The sequence below is a fragment of the Cydia strobilella genome, chromosome 26 (genome assembly GCF_947568885.1).
Source record: "Cydia strobilella chromosome 26, ilCydStro3.1, whole genome shotgun sequence".
Lineage (NCBI taxonomy): Eukaryota > Metazoa > Arthropoda > Insecta > Lepidoptera > Tortricidae > Cydia > Cydia strobilella.
The window spans coordinates 3,933,230-3,955,863 of NC_086066.1; the positions used below are offsets into that span (position 1 = coordinate 3,933,230).

At 40.2% G+C, this 22,634-nt stretch overlaps 1 protein-coding gene across 1 annotated transcript; it reads left to right on the forward strand.

Annotated features, from left to right (window-relative positions):
• The first annotated feature begins 1,921 nt into the window (after positions 1 to 1,921).
• LOC134753345 (tubulin beta chain-like) lies at positions 1,922 to 20,913 on the forward strand. Its single transcript, XM_063689216.1, has 12 exons — positions 1,922 to 2,314; positions 5,527 to 5,638; positions 7,471 to 7,593; positions 9,170 to 9,271; positions 10,204 to 10,331; positions 10,500 to 10,667; positions 12,170 to 12,284; positions 12,848 to 12,918; positions 14,518 to 14,657; positions 16,026 to 16,185; positions 16,953 to 17,054; positions 18,397 to 20,913. The coding sequence occupies exons 1-12, from the start codon at positions 2,258 to 2,260 to the stop codon at positions 18,499 to 18,501; spliced, it is 1,383 nt and encodes a 460-aa protein (XP_063545286.1). The 5' UTR covers positions 1,922 to 2,257; the 3' UTR covers positions 18,502 to 20,913.
• Positions 20,914 to 22,634: the final 1,721 nt, after the last annotated feature.

Genomic DNA, 22,634 nt, shown 5'->3' on the forward strand with positions numbered 1-22,634 from the left:
TTTTAAATAATGGCTTCTCTACACTATGGCCCAGTGTAGGCCAGTCCAGGGGACGCAGCTATGCGGTGGAATGAGATAAGCAATATCACTTGATCCCTCTAACGTATACTGGCCTACGCTGGGCCAACGTGTAGAGGACCCATAATGTGTTTATATGTATAGTCTGTTAAGCCATTTCCGTCATCCGTCGTTTTCCGCGCAATTTTCAAAATGGTTTTAGAGATGAGTTTTTTATATGAATTATTTAGCAAACGAGCAGACAAAGCCTGATGGTAAGCGATTCCTGTCGTCCATAGACACCCGCACAACCAGAGGGGCTGTAAGTTCGTTGCCGGAATTTAAGATGGAAGTGGGATGTGGAGATGGGTTTTGATCAATGTCAACTTTATTTTTAAACCTGTGAACTTACGTTGAATTCTTTTAAAAATCCTGTTACTATTTCGCTTTTTGTTGTCTGTCTTTTTAACAACCAGATTTGTTAAAAAAACTGTATAAACTGTATTGTATTATATACCTGCACATTTCGAATATTTTTTTGTCTCCTAACTCTTCTTAAGTATAGTTTTCGAAAGTAATGTACTGAATGCCCAACGACTGTATCAGATAACCAAAATAACCACACCTTAATTTAGTAAATGATCTAATTCAGTAAATGATAAGCAACTTATCTATCCACTTTATGAAGAACTCTCCATATCATCTATTTATTTACAATAATGAAGTAGGTACCGAAAGCATGACCAGAACTAGTATGGAAGTTTATGGAACAATGTCAACATAGATTGAGCTTAGCTACAAATTTAACTAAACTGTGGCAAATTACTTCCCATTTGTCAGTTTGATATGGTTCTAATAGAACCGTTCTATTCCATGGTAGTTCATTTGTTTTTACCAAAGTCACTTGGTGAAAATTCCACAATCAATACTCTTTGGTTTTCACAGTTGATTTTTAATGAATTATAGGTATCAAGTAAGGCTGGTCATGGAAATTGATAACATTGTTTATCACAAATATCACAATCTAGGTGCGTTAGCCGCATAACGCGTCATTTCTGGTGAAACGTGAAGGCCGAATAGTTTGTAGAGGTTTACAAACACTTTCTATCTAATTTTATACAGTTGAAATTAGTTATTTACAGTATATTTGGTGCTCCATTACGACACCCTGTTATAATAAGCACATTACGTTACTACGTCGAAAACTTAAAGGGTTATAATGTACTGTAAAACGATGTACGATACACGTGCGAATAGGTAATTCGCAACGACGGGTTATAAATTAAAACACGACCGAAGGTACTGTTTTTTAATCGACACGAATTGCGAATTATTTAATGTACAATACAACACTTAGGTACAACGTTTTACAGTACATATGGCCCTTTAAATTATCGACATAGGCACGGAAAGTGCTTATTCCCGCACTAGTGCGGAAAGTTGCACCATAATGTGTACTGTAATGGCTCCTGTACACCATGGCCCAGCGTAGGCTGCGTAGGCCAGTCTAAGGTACGCAGCTATGCGGTGGAATGAGATAGCAATATCACTTGCTCCCTCTAACGCATAAATGCGTCCCTTGGTCCCTTGCTTGTAGGCCAGCCTACACTGGACCGTGGTGTATAGGAGCCATAAAGTATTTGACAAAATTCCACATTGGATGCATATCCGCACCATATCCGCACGCCGCTCCGGCGTGCGAGGTGGCGGGCCGCCTTCGCATCGTGGGCGCGACGAAGGCGGTACGCGAGCGCGACGCTGGCGGTTCGCTAGTGAGACGCGGGCGCAATGAACGCGGGCCGAGCCGCCAAGCTACCGCCCCGCAACCGCCGCGGCAGTGCGACGGAGCCTTCAAGGTCTGCCTGAAAAATCGAAAAAATTGAATCAATAAATTATATCATTACGCAGTTGGATGCTGACGATTTAAGCAAAAGTATTTCCTTGGTCAGTTTTAAACAGACTTAAAATAAAATAAGTAGGTATTAGATTGTCTAGATTACAAAACTTGCATCGTCAGTCCAAATTTTACTCAATGTCAGTGTCACATCAATTCCGTTAAGTGATATAAGTCTTACATCTACAACTACTTTAGCCCTTTTAAATTTGAAGCATAGGGTTGCTTTTGATTAAATTACTACGGATCTCTAGAAACGTGATATCATACGATAACTCCGATTATCCCAGTGTTCAGTGTGTGAGACACGGCACTGTGTTCAGCTTGTATTAAGGTTATAAAAAAATTATATAATTTAGTGTGAAAATGCGTGAAATAGTGCATGTGCAGGCTGGGCAGTGTGGAAACCAGATAGGATCTAAGGTTAGTAATGTTTTTCACTTTTTTTAGGCTACGTAATTATGTTAATTGGGTCTTTTGCGACCCAACGGAAAAATGGCCCTTTTACGCATTAAAACGAGTAGAAAAAAGAGCCTGTAACTGTTTTGGACATAATTTGTGTTTTCTTGTAACGTATTCACTGCTAAGCTTCGCTTTGCACTACGTCGTGGTAGTTTTGCCGGTATACTGTAGCGAAGCCGGCGACGAAACAAGCTAATATGACAATAAAAAACTGATTTTCAAGCGATGGATTTTAATACTAATTTGACAATTGGAAAACAAAATAGTAAATCTGATAATAGAACATTAAAATTAAATAAGTCAAGGTCAGGTTACGATAACTGCCGGTTCGACATTTTGTAAGGCGAGGTAATTGCCTAAAAGGGCGATATTGTAACTTGTTCCAATCAACTTTTTATCCGTGTTTTTATCTTTTTTATTGATATAAGGATGCTTAATACTTAGGGCACTTGTTCCCAAAGTTCCGACCCATCTAACAAAAAGTGCCAAATTCGGGACCCACCCACCTCTTTACCGTCTTAAAAAGGGGGCATAAAATATTATTGGTAACGCTCAGATCGCCCGATCGGTCAGAATGTCGTCAGGGCCCACTCAATATTCGCTCGCGACCCATAATTTGCGAAATGCTGACTTAGGGTGTATTTTTAATCTTTGGAGGTTGTTTTTGGTTACCAATTAATACAATAATAATAATAGAAACATGAGATATTAAAGAAAACGACGTCGTTTGTTTCCATACTTTTGACCTTGCAATCAATAACTATATAAATGATTCTTAAAGGAGCAACAAGAGTGAATTCGTGAATGTATGCCATAAATGGCATAATTGGTATGCGAAAACGCACGCATACCAACAGTGCATCGCAACTGCAGACGGAACGCGACCTTGAACCGGTTAGCATTATCTCTTTCTCGCTCTCACTATAGTTGAATCCTTAACGGACGTCAGGGTTGCCAGGCCTACGATTTTTACAGGCAGACTTACGATATTTTTTTCATTCGTACAATAATTTTGACACTCAAATACGATAAATTTCAATTCCGCTCACCTGACAACAGTTACAACCCTGACGGACGTACGGCGGCCCACCTTCCATACGATCGAACAGGCCTCGGACCGGACCAAGGTCGCGGTCCGGTACGCCCGTCTGTTACAAAATTAATTCCCCCTATAGCTATCTTTATATCTATATTCCACACGCGCGCGCGAAAAGAGAATATAATCTCCTTACGGAGCGCGCGCGCGCGCGCACTCACGCACGCACGGACTGACTCATCAACGCAGAGCCGAAACTACAAAAGCTAAAAAGTTGAAATTTGCACATCAGTTTCCATCAGTGTTGGCCGAACGTTAATTGCAATTAACCAGTACAAATTGAACCGTAAGCCGTAACGGACGTTTACAGTTTACGGTTCAATTTGTACTGGTTAATGGTTAATTGCATTAACGTTTCGGCCAACACTGGTTTTCATATTGTGTACAAGAAATAAGAAGCGTGTTTGAGAAATTCCACCCCTAAGGGGGGTAAATAGGGGATGAAAATTTGTATCGGGTTCAAGTTTTATTTTAAGCTAGGCACTTGAAACTTAGTAAGAACGTATTTTATTCAAATAAAAGAAAAGTAATTACAGCTTTTTTCAAAATTCATCCCCTAAGGTGGTAAAAAGGGGGTTGAAAGTTGGTATGGGATCAAACTATTTTGAGTGGGGGAATTACAATTTTGTATAAAGCCATGCTATTGTAACATAAGAAAACATAATTTCAGCGATTTTGAAAATTCATCCCTTAGGGTGGTAAAAAAAGGGTTGAAAGTTTGTATCAGGTACAGATAGTTTGAAACTTCTTAAAAAGACAGGTAATATTAGAATTAAATAAAAGCTGTGTCGTTTTTGAAAATTCATTCCCTGAAGGGATTAAAAAGGCGTTGAAAGTGAAAAATCAATCAAAACAAAACAGTGACTGTTCCATTTAATAACGATTCAAACAGACGTAATTTGTACTAGAGTCTGTGCGGAAAGAGAAGAGTCGTAGAATGTATTGTCTCACGCTATACATCAAAAATCACTTGCGTTTCTATATGTGAACGGCACGTCTGTACACGCGGCATGCGTCATTGTGTAAGTTGCTTAAAAACAGTACTGAGCGGCCGGCAAAAGGTCGTCAATCTGGTGTCGCGGGGCGAGGTAATTCGAATCGGGGCGGGGCGGTGCGTGGCCGTTCTGTATGATAATACTATTACTTATTCCGTGGTATTGGTTCCCATATAATCAACGACTTCTTTTTCCGCACAGACTTCTTAGTATTAGGACCGTGGGACGCTAGAGGTTAAACTGTCGTGAGACTCGTGAGTCATACTTGGTCATACAATATTGAACTAATTTTAAGGTTTACCTCACCTATTAGGGTTCCGTACCTAAAGGGTAAAAAACCGGACAAGTGCGAGTCGGACTCGCCCACCGAGGGTTCCGTACTTTTAAGTATTTGTTGTTATAGCGGCAACAGATATACATCGTCTGTGAAAATTTCAACTGTCTATTACGGTTCATGAGATACAGCCTGGTGACAGACAAACGGACCCTTTGGGTACGGAACCCTAAAAACGGGACCCTATTACTAAGACTCCGCTGTGTCTGTCCGCCTGTCACCATCACCAGTCTGTATCTCATGAACCGTGATAGCTAGACAGTTGAAATTTTCACAGATGATGTATTTCTGTTGCCGCTATAACAACAAATACTAAAAACAGAATAAGATAAATATTTAGGTGGAGCCATACAACAAACATGATTTCTTTGCCTTTTTTTGCGTAATGGTACGGAACCCTTCGTACGCGAGTCCGACACGCACTTGGCCGGTTTTATTTTTACTTACACCCACGCGAATTTTATTGCGTAGTTCGTTGTTAGGGTTCCGTACCCAAAGGGTAAAAACGGGACCCTATTACTAAGACTCCACTGGCCGTCTGTCCGTCTGTCTGTCACCGGGCTATATCTCATGAACGGTGATAGCTAGACAGCAGTTGTTTGCCGCTATAACAACAAATACTAAAAAGTACGGAACCCTCGGTGGGCGAGTCCGACTCGCACTTGTCCGGTTTTTTTTATTATGTACCTATCTAATTAAAACTAAATCATTTTTTCATTTTCATTACACATGGCGTCGACCTTTTCAGTTCTGGGAGATAATCTCCGACGAGCATGGAGTGGGCCCCGACGGCATCTATCATGGCGAGAATCCGATGCAGCTGGAGAGAATCGATGTCTACTACAATGAGGCGTCGGGCGGTAAGTTACAAGTTGTCAATTGTCAGACCGCGATCACCGAAGTACGCAAATTACGGGAATCTTTCTCTGTCACTCTAACAATTGGAGTAAGAGAGAAGGATGCCCGCAATTTGCGATCTTCGGTGTTCGTGGTAAGTCCTCTGTTCTGGAAAATAACCTCCGACAAGCACGGAGTGGGCCCCGACGGCATCTATCATGGCGAGAATCCGATGCAGCTGGAGAGAATCGATGTCTACTACAATGAGGCGTCGGGCGGTAAGTTAAGAGTTGTCAATTGTCAGACCGCGATCACCGAAGTACGCAAATTACGGGAATCTTTCTCTGTCACTAACAATTGGAGTAAAAGAGAAGGATGCCGGCAATTTGCGATCTTCGGTGTTCGTCGTAAGTCCTTTGTTCTGGGAAATAACCTCCGACAAGCACGGAGTGGGCCCCGACGGCATCTATCATGGCGAGAATCCGATGCAGCTGGAGAGAATCGATGTCTACTACAATGAGGCGTCGGGCGGTAAGTTACTAGTTGTCAATTGTCAGACCGCGATCACCGAAGTACGCAAATTACGGGCATCTTTCTCTGTCACTAACAATTGGAGTAAAAGAGAAGGCTATCATGGCGAGAATCCGATGCAGCTGGAGAAAATCGATGTCTACTACAATGAGGCGTCGGGCGGTAAGTTACAAGTTGTCAATTGTCAGACCGCGATCACCGAAGTACGCAAATTACGGGCGTCTTTCTCTGTCACTCTAACAATTGGAGTAAAAGAGAAGGCTATCATGGCGAGAATCCGATGCAGCTGGAGAGAATCGATGTCTACTACAATGAGGCGTCGGGCGGTAAGTTACAAGTTGTCAATTGTCAGACCGCGATCACCGAAGTACGCAAATTACGGGCATCTTTCTCTGTCACTAACAATTGGAGTAAAAGAGAAGGCTATCATGGCGAGAATCCGATGCAGCTGGAGAGAATCTATGTCTATCTACTACAATGAATTGCTTTTAAACGATTCTCAATGCACCCACCTTGACATTTTTCTGTTTGGTCGTATGACTTGTAGAGAATGCCATGAGGCATAAAGTCCGCCTTTTGTACTTTTTTTATGTGCTATAAAGTTTAAAATAAATAAATGAATGAAATTACGGCTGTAGTGCATAATTGTTTTCCATCCTATTTTCTCGGAAACGTTCGTATTTGTCATGCATAGTCATGCTACTTCAGCCAATGTCAGTACTTTTTGTACCGAGACTGACTGAAATAGCAAGACACTTTCGTAAGTTTCCGTGAGAGTGCGATGGAAAATAATTACGCACTGCGTATTTTTTTGTACCGTATGTTTATGACGTATTTAGGTACCTAAGATTCTTCGGGCGGTGAGACTGTCTTTGGTAGGTACTTGCTGCGCTCCTGATTCTACTGTAAAATCAATCGCTAGAACTCAATTCGCATCGGCTTGACTCTTAGAGCCCAGTTGGCACTTTATTTTACATGGTGTTTATTATTATTATGGTACAGGGTTTCATAGCTGAACCAATAAAATGTACCAACTTGTATAACCTATGAAAGCAATAAACACACTGTTTACTGAAATAATGGTTTTAAATAATAAATGGTAAAAGCTCTGGTGTGCCTTAGATTTTTTAGACGGCCATTTAAAAGCTGACGAAGATGATACAAATTTAAACTATACTCTGGCAAACCCACTGTCAGTAGGAAAAGGTGCGAAATTCAAATTTTCTATGGGAGGTCAACCCTTTGCGCCTACATTATTTAAAGCCGCCTTTTTCTAGTGACGGAAATGGCTTGCCAAACTATAATATATATTTTAATATCCTAGGTAAATACGTACCGCGAGCCGTCTTGGTCGATCTCGAACCTGGGACCATGGACTCCGTGAGGGGCGGACCCTACGGACAGCTCTTCAGGCCGGACAACTTCGTGTTCGGACAGAGCGGGGCTGGTGAGTGCCATCTGGCGGCGAGTAGATGTACTAAGTCACACTAAGTTATCATGTATGTATGGAGCTTATAGGGTTATGTATTAATTCTTACTACCAAATTTGTACCATAGAGAAATAGGTAAGCATAGAGTGCTCACTCCATACATCAGTTTTGTTACCAAAACTACTATTATTTTCGTAGTCTACATCTAGCGTCAAGTAGCGGAATTATCAGTACTGCTACTCGACACTAGATGTCACGTGTGCCGCGATTGACGAAAACTGTATTGCTCACCAATTTACATCTAATATTACAAGCAGAAGGAGTTCAAAATAGAGTTCCAGTTAATCCGGTTATAATATTAGCTGAAAATAGTTGAGCATTAGACTTTCCGTTCGTCGCGACATCTATTGTCAAGTAGCAGTACTTGACGCTAGATATCGACTACGCAAATAATAGTATTTTGGTAACAAAACTGATATAATTACTGATACTGATACTACTGATACTGTATTTTTAAAGTTTCAAAGTGTTTTTATTTGTGAGTATATGTCAAACTGATTACAGTGGCGGTAAATTAATATTTGTAGCACTATACCCTGCCTGATGGCGTACAAAAACTTGAATAATTTCCTTACATACTAACATGCGAAATGAATTTACATATCTATATAAATACCTAGTTATTATTAATATTAAAGTCATGTCAAATCAGAAGCGTAAAGCGTAATTTTATTATACAGCAAAAATTCAGAAATGGTGTAAAAACAATTATCAATTAAAAATGTCAGTAGTTTGTGCTTAAACTGCCTTAAATCAGTTAATATATAATATAATATAACATTCTGAAATGGACAGGCAATTTGTCTACTGTGTGTTTGTGTATTGTGTAGGCAATCTTACTAGCTAAGCAGAACACACTTTTGCGCATTAGGGCAGTATTTGCGGAAACAGGAAAGAGATTCTGAGGATACCTGGAAGACCTTTTATTGTAACCGTGTTCTTGCAAATAAAAATTTATGATTATGATTATATGGAGTGAGCACTGTATTATCTACTTATTTCTCTATGTTATGACAGGAACACAACACTATGATTACTAAAATAATGAGTAGGGTCTACTGTTATTTGGCTGCGGTTTTCTGTAAGGTGGAGGTACTTCCTCAGTTAGGCTCAGCTCTAGATCTGGAATGACATCCGCTGTGCTGTGCCCTATCACACTAAGCGAGATGACATTCACAGTGCCCATACCTCTCTTGAATTGAAGTAATATTAATGTTCTTAAATAGCATAGACATAGTATAGTAGTTATAGACATGAATCCGAGTGACCAGGGGTAAGAGAAAGATATATTCATGTATTAACAGGTTAATGTATGGCAGCATAATCCTAACTCTTCCACTCTTATACATATATTTCGGTATTTCGCCATCGCCTCCTACCTATGCTATCATAACCCGACCATGAAAAAAAACCCGGTCGGTGATAAGGACAAAGCGTGGCACTATTTTCTCTTTCCTCTTATAGGAATCGCAATAAGACTATCTTTCTCTATCAAAGAGTGTCAGGCCCTTGTTAAATAGTATTATTTTTCAGGCAACAACTGGGCTAAGGGTCACTACACAGAGGGCGCTGAGCTCGTCGACTCCGTGATGGATGTCATCCGCAAGGAGTCAGAAAACTGCGACTGCCTTCAAGGTACGATTTCAAATATTCCTCCACCCAATAATATCATAACTATAGATAAGTTGTTGAGCATGATACTAACAACATTGTCAGGCGCTGCACCATTTATCTCACTTTCGGGGTAGAAGTGAGATAATTTTTGACCCTCTTATGGGATGATTTCCAGGATAAAAACTATCCTGTCCTTCCCCGGGACTCAAACTATCTCTATGTCAAATTTCAACTGAATCGGTTCAGCGGTTTAAGCGTGAAGATGTAACACACAGACAGACTTTCACATTTATAATATACTAGCTTTTGCCCGCGACTTCGTCTGCGTGGAATTAGTAATTTGGGCACCTTAATTCTTAAACAAATCTGCTTTTAAAATACATCCTTTTTTCACCCCCAAATTGGTCCACACTATACATTTCCACCCCATTTCTACACCCTTAAGGGATGATTTCGGGGATAAAATTATTCTATATCCTTTCCCACAGCTCAAACTATCCCCATACCAAGTTTCATCGAAATCGGTTCAGCGGTTATTGATTCCCAATACAAATTTTAACCCCCCTTTTCACCCCCTTGAGGGGTGTGTTCTGGGATAAAAAGTATCCTATGTCCTTCCCCGGGACTCAAACTATCTGTATACGAAATTTCAACTAAATCGGTTCAGCGGTTTAAGCGTGAAGAGGTAACACACAGAGAGACAGACGCATTTATAATATTAGTATGGATTTCGTTTATTCGAAAACTTGTATCAGCTGACGTCCACGAGGGTTCATTACTTTTCACCCTTAACCACTTTACAAGTTTTCACTCGGGATGCTATTGGTCATGGAAATCTGTTTCTGGTCCGCGGTCATGTCATTCAGTCATTTATTTATTGCAACCATAGTGTAGTGTAGTACAAATCTTAATAACTAGGTACAAGTGATGTTATCCCGAGTTCTGGTTTTCAGGTTTCCAGCTGACACACTCTCTCGGCGGCGGCACAGGGTCTGGCATGGGCACGTTGCTGCTGAGCAAGATCCGTGAGGAGTTCCCCGACAGAATCATGAGCACATTCAGCGTCGTGCCTTCGCCTAAAGTAAGTCACAATATACATTTTGTATCAAGCGGAAACGTCTGCGAACAATGTTTTTAAGCTTAAAATAAATATAAAAGTGGAAAATCTAACTATATACAATTTTGTTTTATTTTTACATTATTTACATAGGTAATGAGATTGGCTAAAACTCATTGTGTATTTTCTCAGGTGAGCGAAGTAGTGCTAGAACCTTACAATGCGACGCTCTCCGTGCACCAGCTCGTCGAGAACACAGACATGACCTTCTGTATAGACAACGAGGCTCTCTACAACATCTGCTTCAGGACACTCCGGCTCACCAGCCCCAGTTACGGTGACCTCAACCATCTCATCTCGGTAAGTGTACTGTACTATTGGCACTGTGAGCTGTAGCTGGTCGAGAACACAGACATGACCTTCTGTATAGACAACGAGGCTCTCTACAACATCTGCTTCAGGACACTCCGGCTCACCAGCCCCAGTTACGGTGACCTCAACCATCTCATCTCGGTAAGTGTACTGTACTAGTGGCACTGTGAGCTGTAGCTGGTCGAGAACACAGACATGACCTTCTGTATAGACAACGAGGCTCTCTACAACATCTGCTTCAGGACACTCCGGCTCACCAGCCCCAGTTACGGTGACCTCAACCATCTCATCTCAGTAAGTGCACTAAATTAGTGGCACTGTGAGCTGTAGCTGGTCGAGAACACAGACATGACCTTCTGTATAGACAACGAGGCTCTCTACAACATCTGCTTCAGGACACTCCGGCTCACCAGCCCCAGTTACGGTGACCTCAACCATCTCATCTCAGTAAGTGCACTAAACTAGTGGCACTGTGAGCTGTAGCTGGTCGAGAACACAGACATGACCTTCTGTATAGACAACAAGGCTCTCTACAACATCTGCTTCAGGACACTCCGGCTCACCAGCCCCAGTTACGGTGACCTCAACCATCTAATCTCGGTAAGACTAGTTGTAGACGGGGTGGCTCTTGTTGAAGCTCCTCGTTATGTCCTTCTGTATCGATAATGAGTCTGTGAACAACATCTGCTTCAGAACACCCAGTTACGGCGACCTCAACCATCTTGTCTCGGTAAGACTAGTTGTAGACGGGGGTGGCTCTTGTTGATGCTTCTCGTAATGACCCGTATAGACAACGAGGTTCTCTACAACATCTGCTTCAGGACACTCTGGCTTACCAGCCCCAGCTACGGCGACCACAACCATCTTATCTCGCTAAGTGTACAAGTATACTAGTGCATGGCTCTGTGGTAGCTCCGCCATTTTGATAAAAAAAAAACTTGACTGACAAAAAATCCATATAACTCACAAAATTTAATGTCAATCCGTTGCTTGGTTTGTCACTTATGTAAATTTTCCATATATGTGTCGAAGGTCAAAGGACCCACTTTGTTGCTTACCATAAGGACGAGATTTGCTTGTATCTTTATACGAATAACATGTCAAAGGGTCCTTATGGCAAGCGACAACGTGGGACTCTTTGCTTGGAAGCAACACATATGATATAGTCCGTAACTCTATAATAGGGTATTTTGACTGTATTTAAAATAAATTGTTTTACACCATGCATGAAATAAAGCACCAGAAGAATAATGGAGTAACGTAGACAGCAATTATTTTTAGACACTATATTTTAAAACACATATAAAACTATAAATTAATAAAGGTAATTAGGTTGTGACGTCACATGCTAGTATTTCATATAATTTCAATAGTAGAAAAATCGTTTTGACAGTTCGAAAAAGAAACTGATTTGACTAGTAGTCAAATACCCCATAGCTCTAGCGATGAGCGCTCTTTGTGAATGATTTCAAGAATATCGTTTGTTCCAGTTAACAATGTCCGGCATAACAACGTGCCTGCGTTTCCCCGGACAGCTGAACGCGGACCTGCGCAAGCTCGCCGTCAACATGGTGCCGTTCCCCAGGCTACACTTCTTCATGCCCGGTCAGTCACATACCTGTACCTCGTAAGACACACCATTGTATTGTAGTTCGGGCGATTTTCCGCAACTTGACGACTGGCGCCTATTTTGCGTGACATGGGTGTGGGCTAGTCCTGCCAGCCCAGCTCCTCGAGGAAACCTATCAAACCTTTGATGTTGAGTAGGACCTCGGGGAGGTCTCTCGGGGATCCGAGATGTTTTACCCTGTATGGGGCCACTCCGCTGCATTCCAGCACCACGTGAGAGGCTGTTTCTTCTGTCTCCATGCGTCCTCTGCATAGGGGACTGTCTGTAACACCTGTTATAAAAAGGTGTTTGTTAAATATTCCATGACCTGTTATGACACTGGTTACCATGCTCATACACACCATACAAAGTTTTCCTATTTTTAACAGATTAATGGAGACCGCCGAAACTTGACACTTTAGAAAAGCGCCTCTCTGGCAGTGAGTGTGTTAAGCCAACACAGAACAAAACTAGAGACAGGTCTCACGCAAACCTTTGACAGTTGCCAACCCCATTGCCATTTGTCTACAATAAAACTAAGACGACGTCATTGTTTCAGGTTTCGCGCCCCTCACAGCCAGGAATTCCTTTGATTACCGCGCTCAAAACGTAGCTGAACTTATGACCCAAGTAAGTCATTTATATCTAGAAAAACCAACATTAGACTTTTATTTTTACTTATTTGTCGATTATTTTAGCCGTAACATAGCTTCATCACTTTCTGTTACATTTCCTCTTGAGTCAAAGGCCATGTAAAAATATTTAATTTAAAAAAAATTGTGTGCGTATAATCTTTACGCACAATTGAAGTAAAACTTCTTTGACGTTTATCGCTATGTTGGCACTTTGACGTGTGTCCTATTGTGCGTGTGTCACTACTGAGCGTTACTTCCGTCAGAAAAAAAAACTGAGTTACTCTCTAGTAGCGCCTAAAGAAGTTTTACTTCAAAAATCTAAATATATTTAAAAAAAAAACAAGTAGTCTAGTACAATAGACAAAACTGCGAGCTTCTTTGGCACAGGTACCTTATACTATATGTGCCATTTTCAAGCAAAAGGGTACTTAAAACTGAAATAAATATCATATACGAAGGAAAAAATGACCAAAGCCTCCAGTGTCCAGAGCTGGAATCGAACCAGCGTACCCTGTTTACCGGACAGGTGCCTGAACCGCTCGGCTATCCGGTCACGGTGGCATGGGTCGAAATTTCCAAGTATATGACAATTCCCGAAGGCTTGTGGCGCCCCCTGGCTTGGGCTTGGCCTGGCTTGTGGTTTTTCCTTCGTATATGATATTTATTTCAGTTTATAGTTTAAATAGTAGTGTGTCTACTTGAAAAACCACAAATTAAAATATTTTCATAGAAAATAATTTAATTTGTTCTTAGTGCAAAAGGGTACTTATTGTCGCTTGTCAGTAAGGCGCTATTTCCATATAGCTTCAATTATAAGATGAATATTAGAAATCAACCACGACAAGCGACAATGTGGTACCTTTTGGTTGAAAACGTCACATATATCAAACCTCATAGAACATACAACTTTATTGCTTTCATGTTGGTACACAGTTCTTACAATACAATATACAGGGTGGCAAAAAAATAGGTGCATTCCCGTTGCCAGGGAGGTTTTTGGATTATACTGAGCAACTTTTACTATGGGACCAACCACGAAATCGCGGAAATGCTGCCCCCAGCACCTGCTTAGGAGCGTGAATCGTTTTCGCTTTCGGTTCAGGTCACGAGATGGCAGACACTCCAACACGTTCTCTAGAGAGTCTAAACAAAGAGGATATAATAAGATAGAGCGGTACTGTCATAGTAGATTTTGTAACCACAGTAAATTCACTGCCACCTATCGGCACACTTTAAAACTAAAAATGAAGATTTATAAAAATACCATAATATGTATTTAAATATGGATAAATGATTTTTTTTATTTGCATTCATTATTTTTATGATTTTGACCCATGTTCTTTCACTGATATGCGTTAAAATTGTTAAATAACAAACGAAACCGTCAACGACCTCTATACGAGAGTAGGCCAAAGGTAGTGGCGATGGCGCCATCTGATCGAGAAACAAATTTTCTTGATTTTCGAGGCACGTTTTTTCCTTAGACTGTATTCATCTATTACGGAGTTATATCTATCTTTGGTCTAAAGTATAGTTGCAACAAAGTTCCGCTACTGTCCGCTAGATGGCGCTTTAGCAAATGTTTTCATTGCAGATGTTCAACCCGGGCAACATGATGACGGCGTGCGACCCCCGCCACGGGCGGTACCTCACCGTCGCCACCATGTTCAGGGGCCGCATGAGCATGAGGGAGGTGGACAATCAGATAATGGCCATACAGAACAAGAATTCCAGGTAACAAGTTTGAACAACACTCAGCTGCAGAGATAACTGAACACCCTTCTATGAAAGGGGGGTCAGTTATCTCTGCAGCTGACTGCATATGTGACTAAATTAGTTTTTATCAAACAGAAACGTCTGCGAGCGATACTACATATTTTTAAATTCAAGCGGAAAAAATGGAAAAATTCACCAAACTCCGGCCCTCCGGCAAGACATGAACTTGCGACCACTGGAACACCGGTCCAATAGCTACTACCAACTGAGCTACGGAGGGTTACCAGAAGTGTGCGAATCTTTCAATTTCTTGCTTTAGGTGATTTTTCCATTTTTCTTTTTAATTTATAGATTTGTACATGTTTTCCAATAACTTTTTTGAAAAACAGTGTTTTAGGAAAATATACCAGTCCCATTTTGTCAATTTTTGATCATCATCTTCCTAGCATTGTCCCGGCTTTTTGCCACGGCTCATGGGAGCCTGGGGTCCGCTTTGGCAACTATTCCAAAAAATTGGTGTAGGCACTAGTTTTTACGAAAGCGACTGCCATCTGACTTTCCAACCCAGGGGAGAAACTAGGCCTTATTGGCATTAATCCAGTTTCCTCAAAATGTTTTCCTTCACTGAAAAGCGACTGGTAAATATCAAATGATAATAAATAAATAAATATTATAGGACATTCTTACACAGATTGACTAAGTCCCATGGTAAGCCTAAGAAAGCTTGTGTAATGGGTACTCACTAACGATATATATAATATATAAATACTTAAATACATAGAAAACACCCATTACTCAGGAACAAATATCTGTGCTCATCACACAAATAAAAACCCTTACCGGGATTCAAACCCAGGACCATCGGCTTCGCAGGCAGGGTCACTACCCACTAGGCTAGACCGGTTGTCAATGATGTACATAAGTTCCGAAAAACTCATTGGTCAGATAAACAAATATCCGAGTATTGTATAAGCCTCTATTGGTATGGGCGTAGACTATTACAAATAAAAACCGGGCAAGTGCGAGTCGGACTCGCGCACGAAGGGTTCCGTGCCATTACGCAATAAACGGCTTAAAATTGCGTTTATTGTATGGGAGCCCCACTTAATATTTATTTTATTCTGTTTTTAGTATATGTTGTTATAGCGGCAACAGAAATACATCATCTGTGAAAATTTTCAACTGTCTAGCTACCACGGTACATGAGATACAGCCTGGTGACAAACGGACAGACGGACAGTGAAGTCTTAGTAATAGGGTCCCGTTTTTACCCTTTGGGTACGGAACCCTAAAAATCAACATTATTATTTCGTTTTCAAAAGGGTATTGGCCGGGACGTGCAGAATTTTGCTCTCAGAGAATGACCCATAAAATGAATGTTTTCAGCTACTTTGTGGAATGGATCCCCAACAACCTGAAGGTGTCGGTCTGCGACGTGCCGCCTCGGGGCCTGAAGATGTCGGCCACCTTCGTGGGGAACTCCACCGCCATCCAGGAGATATTCAAACGCATATCGGAGCAGTTCACCGCCATGTTTAGACGCAAGGTGAGACAGACAAACAGACCAATAACCTGAAGATGTCCGCCATCTTTGTAGGGAACTCCACCGCCATCCAGGAGATATTCAAACGCATATCGGAGCAGTTCACCGCCATGTTTAGACGCAAGGTGAGACAGACAAACAGACCAATAACCTGAAGATGTCCGCCATCTTTGTAGGGAACTCCACCGCCATCCAGGAGATATTCAAACGCATATCGGAGCAGTTCACCGCCATGTTTAGACGCAAGGTGAGACAGACAAACAGACCAATAACCTGAAGATGTCCGCCATCTTTGTAGGGAACTCCACCGCCATCCAGGAGATATTCAAACGCATATCGGAGCAGTTCACCGCCATGTTTAGACGCAAGGTGAGACAGACAAACAGACCAATAAGGGGGCGTCCGGTAATGGGGTTGGCAACTGTCAAAGGTTTGCAGAGATGGCGCCATCATAGCTTGCCCCTTTTTCTATGAGATTTGGCTTAAAGGGCTGGCAGGGCATTAAAAAACAAAAAATTGACACAATTCTAGGGATTGACAGGGCAAGCTATGTTCTCACCACCATCACCATCTGCTAAACACTTCGACCGGCCAACCCCAATGCGCGAAGTGTTTTTGAAGATAATTTGACCCCCATCACCCACCCCCTCTGGTGATATGTTGTGAGATTTGCCTTGAATGATTTAACAGTTTAGAGCCCAGCCCGAAAAAAAACATGTGAGATAATTCATACTATACCTATACTTACTTTCTTACTTTTAATTTTCCAGGCTTTCCTCCACTGGTACACGGGAGAGGGCATGGACGAGATGGAGTTCACGGAGGCCGAGAGCAACATGAACGACCTCATCTCCGAGTACCAGCAGTACCAGGTACCAATATTAAATTAATTCCAAATCAAAAATCAATAATATTTATATGTATAAACTATGTCCAAAAGAGAGGTATGGGCACTGCGAATGACATCTCGCTTTGTGTGGTAGGGCACAGGACAGCGGATGTCATTCCAGATCTCGAGCAGAGCCCAACTGGGGAGGTACCTCCACCTTACAGAAAACCGCAGCCAAATAACACTAGCCCCTACTAATAGTGTTGTGTTCCTGCCGGTGAGTAAGGTTGCCAGAGCTCGAGGGAGAGGAGTGTTAGGGTCGGCAACGCGCATGTAACTCCTCTGGAGTTGCAGGCGTACATAGGCTACGGAGACTGCTAACATCAGGCGGGCCGTATGCTTGTTTGCCACCGACGTAGTATAAAAAAAAACATCTTCCTCGCGTATGCCGGCATTTTGCCACGGCTCATGGGAGCCTGGGGTCCGCTTGGCAACTAATCCCAAGAATTGGCGTAGGCACTAGTTTTATGAAAGCGACTGCCATCTGACCTTCCAACCCAGAGGGGAAACTAGGCCTTGTTGGGATTAGTCCGGTTTCCTCATTTTTCCTTCACCGAAAAACGACTGGTAAAATATCAAATGATATTTCGTACATAAGTTCCGAAAAACTCATGGATTGCAAGTTGCACACGCTGTTACCGCTAGGCCACCAGCGCTTTATAAGGGTACAAAACAGGTGGTACAAAGTTTTACTAAGTATTACTAAAATATTAACTAAATTACAGGAAAAATAAAAGAATAAAAATAAAAGAATAAAAATAAAATAATAAATAAAATATGATTCATACGGAATTTCAAATAAACTAAATTTAAATTTAAATGAAGACTTTGTATACCCTACCAAACTATAATAATATACTTTTCACACAAACTATAATATATAATCGTATACTTTTCTCTATGGGCTTCCGGCTCAACTACAATGATTTCACTACGAAACGCTTTAGTGAACTATAATGAATTTGAAATGATAGAACAAAAGACATCAACGAGCTTCTTTTTACTGATTACTTACTCTTTTTTAGGGTTCCGTACCTAAGGGTAAAAACGGGACCCTATTACTAGGAATCCTCTGTCCGTCTGTCTGTTACCAGGCTGTATCTCATGAACCGTGATAGCTAGACAGGTGAAATTTTCACACATGATGTATTTTTGTTACCGCCATAGCAAGAAATACAAAAAACAGAATAAAATAAATATTTAAGTGGGGCTCCCATACAACAAACCTGATTTTTTTCCCGTTTTTTGCGTAATGGAACCCTTCGTGCGCGACTCGCACTTGGCCGGTTTTTTTTTTTTAATTATACTTTTCATTTGTTTATCAGGAAGCTCCGGTGGACGACGAGGATGCCGAATTTGACGAAGAGGACGAGTTAGAGCAAGAATACCCGCAGGAAAGAGACAGAGAGGGTGTTCATGTCGCTCTCTAAGCTTTTTAATCACAGATACTAAAAAGACATTTTGCTTGCCCAATCTAAAGTAAGGACGCTAGCACGAGAAATTTTGGACTTGACCCGCCTGTTCCTATCTCTATCGCACGCGCATATTCCTGTCCCACTCGCACATGGGCAGGACCAGCAATATGACACAGGGAACAGGCGGGTCCTTACTAAACGTCTAAATAAGTTAACTCTGCACAACTGATGTTACGAAGTATGGATATGTCACTGTACCTAAAGGTCATATTTTATAGGAATTCGAAATCGTGGCACTGCCAAACTTTGTTACTGCAAAGTATGCATAATTAGCTTAGTCAGACTACTCTTTTTTTAAATGGCTTACATCAAATGTATGACGTCGCTAATGTCAAAAAGTGTGCTCATAGAATATTACGTCGTACTCGTTGGAGCTGCAGCGATAACTGACACCCTGCATAGAAACTTGTTTGCAGGGGGGTTCAGTTATCTGCAGCTTACTGTACAACGTTTTTTCTTGCTAATAATGTATAATTAATTTTTGTTTATATTGTCTACATCTATCTGACTAGCAAAGGCTGCCAGTTCTCTAATATAATTATAATAACATGACGTTCGGTAGTTGCTTTTAGTAAAATGACTGACTAAAGAATGGTTAACCCTTTGGCCGCCAAAGACGTCAACTGACGCGCGCTGAAGACCAATATCAACCTTCGTGTATTATAGTTTGAATTATCTCAGATGTTTTCGGGCTCGGGTCCTAATTTGTTAAACAAAAGGTATTGTTTCCTTTATGCAGTGGTTACACTGCTTACTGCTAATAGCCCCGACATAAGTAACGGAAACAAGTCCGTTTAAAAAGCAAATTTACCATCCTATTTATATGGTTCAAATTCATGAAACAGCCCATTCGGAGATAACACGTTTTGTTATCCCCAAAGAAAAAAAACCACTGATTGTTCGAATGAGCTGTCACACAAATTTGAACCTTAATATTATCGCGATAGTTGCTTTTTAAGTCATGGTTGCTTTGGCACGTGCTGGAGACCGCTCTTAAAAGAAACAAAGGCTTTTGTTTAAGGTCGTTCCATCGGTTTGTCGCTGTCACTGTCACATTTCGCAAGAAGGAACGGGAAAGATCATGCGCGCCAAGTGTCAATTTTGATCGAATTTTGTCGATTTTTATTTATTTTAAAAACGTTACCTTACAATATCGAAATTCTAAAGCTATGAAATTACTATTTTAGTTAAGATTGTTTTTTCTTCTTTTTTGTTTATAGTATCACATAATAAATAACCGAGTAAAATTTGATTAAAAGTCCGAGTTAGAGGTTACTCTGAGAATTAATTGTATCGAGCGAAGTATATAATTCGTGTATTGGAAGCTATGTTATTAAAGATAATATAGTCAAGAACTACATATATTTTTTCCACGTCTACGAATATCAACGCACTCTTAGAAAAACATGATCATATAAGGAGATTTTTCGCCTTCTGGCTCAGGGAACCGGCTTAACAGATCCCGAGCCCGAAAAAATCATCTGAGATAATTCATACTATACGACAAAATTCACAATGACGCACGATGGCTTTCAATGGGTTAAACGCGTTTCAAGACTTCATTAGCTGCACACTTCCACGATAGTTCACTGCATAATAAGATTAATAAGCTATCAATATTACACTTTAAATAACATTAACCTTTTCGACGCCGTGTCAAACACAAAAGCTGTCATCCAGACGCCACGTCACCGAAGTGTCAAAAGTGAAATTGAACTTTATGCATATGCATGTAGGTCTATGTTGCTCTGTGGTCTATGACCGATTTATCGGTCTTTGGCGTTGAACCTACGGTACGTAATAGCGGTCATTAGCGTCCAAAAGGTTAGTGAGAGAAAACAAAGATTTTCGAGACTACTTCGCCATTTAGAAAATCAATCAGAATTCCTCTCAATCATGCTAAAATGACAGGTTGGACAGAAACTGTCATTTTAGTATCTGGTAGATATATAAGAACAAAGTATAGTTTTTGTAACAATTTTTTTATACCGTAAAGCTGGGTTACTTTAACCCAATAGAGGGTGTTTGCCCCAGATAAAACAACACTGACGGATAGCCAAAACCGGCTACACGATGTAGATAATATGCCATAATTTTAGTGCCATAATTTTTTTTCGTGCATTTTTTTGTAGTTGTGGCAATACATTTTTTTTAAGTGCAATAAATTATTTCTAACTCGCGACCCGCCCCGGCTTCGCACGGGTGCAATGCTGATGTATTATACATACAAACCTTCCTCTTGAATCACTCTATCTATTTAAAAAAAACACATCAAAATCCGTTGCGTAGTTTTAAAGATCTAAGCATACATAGGGACAGACATACAGCAGGAAGCGACTTTGTTTTATACTACGTAGTGATGGCCAAAGTTACGCTCCAGGGCTAATGTAACCCACCTAAACGGTATGTCATAATATTTTATTATGAGATAATTGAGACATATTTCTTGTTACACATCAGTATCGCTTTAAGTAACAATTTGTAAGTTTTTCGAGCTGGTATTTTAAGTAGGTATTTAAGCAAAGAAATGTTGTTAATAAGTCAAATAAAAATGTTGTTATTTGTATTTTTTACGCTCATTTCAACAAGCAAGCATTTCGCAAGGTACTTTCATTCTGTGTTTGAAGCAAATTCACGAAATGAAATAGCTGTAACTTATAGTCTGTACCTTTAGGTAGTTAATAGTACATTACGATACAAGTGCGAAAAATAGGAAATTCGTAACGAGCGGCGATAAATTAAAACACGACCGAAGGGAGTGTTTTAAATCGACACGAGTTTCGAATTACCTATTCGCACATGTATCGTACAAAGTTTTACAATACATATGGCCCTTAAATTTTTTGACATAGTTACGTAATGTGCTACTTTACCGCACTAGTGCGATAGTAAACAATTTGTTTTTGTATTTTCGGGTACTTTAAACATTTATCAGTTAACCAACCAAATAGAAAACTGCCTGGATATGTCCATCATCGTTCTGGCTAACCCATTTCATTTAGTCGTGTAATGCTTTCATCTACCCTCAAATGGCTAAACATTCCGTCTAGTTTTATTTTAGGTTCTTTACTAGGGCGAAGTAATAGCAAATATTACAAAACTAAATTACTATTAATCAAATCATACCGAGATATTCCTATTAACAAAATAGCACGATTATATCAGCTTCATTGTTACGTTGAGTAAGTAATATATCGTAGTAAAGCTTATGTAAGTTTTGACACATCCATAAATTAATTGTCTTGAAGAATATTCTTGCCCAATAAAAGACCTTATTGCGGTTTGTTTACATTTATTTAAATAACTAAAGATACAGACTATAGACGTTCTTGAGCAGTCTCACGACAGTCATGGGCCATCATGGCATGGTCATGGCAGTAACTGTTTTTATTGAACTGTTTTTAAACTCATAATCCTTTTATGAGTTGTGAGTATCACTTTTTTTCATTATAATTATCGAACTTGTGCGGTAATGTATTATGACATTTTTTTTAATTTACTTTTACTAATTGTTTTTTAATTATGATTAATATATAAGTATCAGGTAAAGTTTATTGCCGTCATTATTTTTTTGCGCCGCCGGCATTTGCAAACTATACTCTGATTTGTAATTAAATTCCAAAAAACTAACCTCACTCAGATCCTTTTTCTTTCCTAATAATGGAAAATATGAAAAGAAGTAAACTCAAATTTCCCTTTTGCATACTCTAGCATTTAAAATAAATATAGGTGTATCCTTTTAGCTTTGTTTAGTTTCTTAAAACATACGGAAAGGAGAAAAAGTGAGGTTAGATTATTGGAATTTAATTATAAATCAGTTTAAGATAAGGAATCGTAAATGCATCCTAATTGGTTATCTGTATGAGGGGGCGAAGTTAAGCCAACAACTAATAAAATGCCCCTACTACCTATTGTTTGTTTCATTTCCTGCTTTTAGCCGTTTCATTATTAAGATGAATAATTCTAAATGCATACTTATTGGCAAAGATAGATATAATTCCGTAATAGATGGATACAGTCTAAGGAAAAAACGTGCCTCGAAAATCAAGAAAATTTGATTCTCGATCAGATGGCGCCACTACCATCAG

Coding starts and splice junctions, on each gene's coding strand:
- LOC134753345 (XM_063689216.1), top strand. CDS start 2,258: ATGCGTGAAATAGTGCATGTGCAGGCTGGGCAGTGTGGAAACCAGATA. Junction 2,315..5,526: donor GAAACCAGATAGGATCTAAG/GTTAGTAATGTT, acceptor CGACCTTTTCAG/TTCTGGGAGATAATCTCCGA. Junction 12,285..12,847: donor GCTACACTTCTTCATGCCCG/GTCAGTCACATA, acceptor TCATTGTTTCAG/GTTTCGCGCCCCTCACAGCC.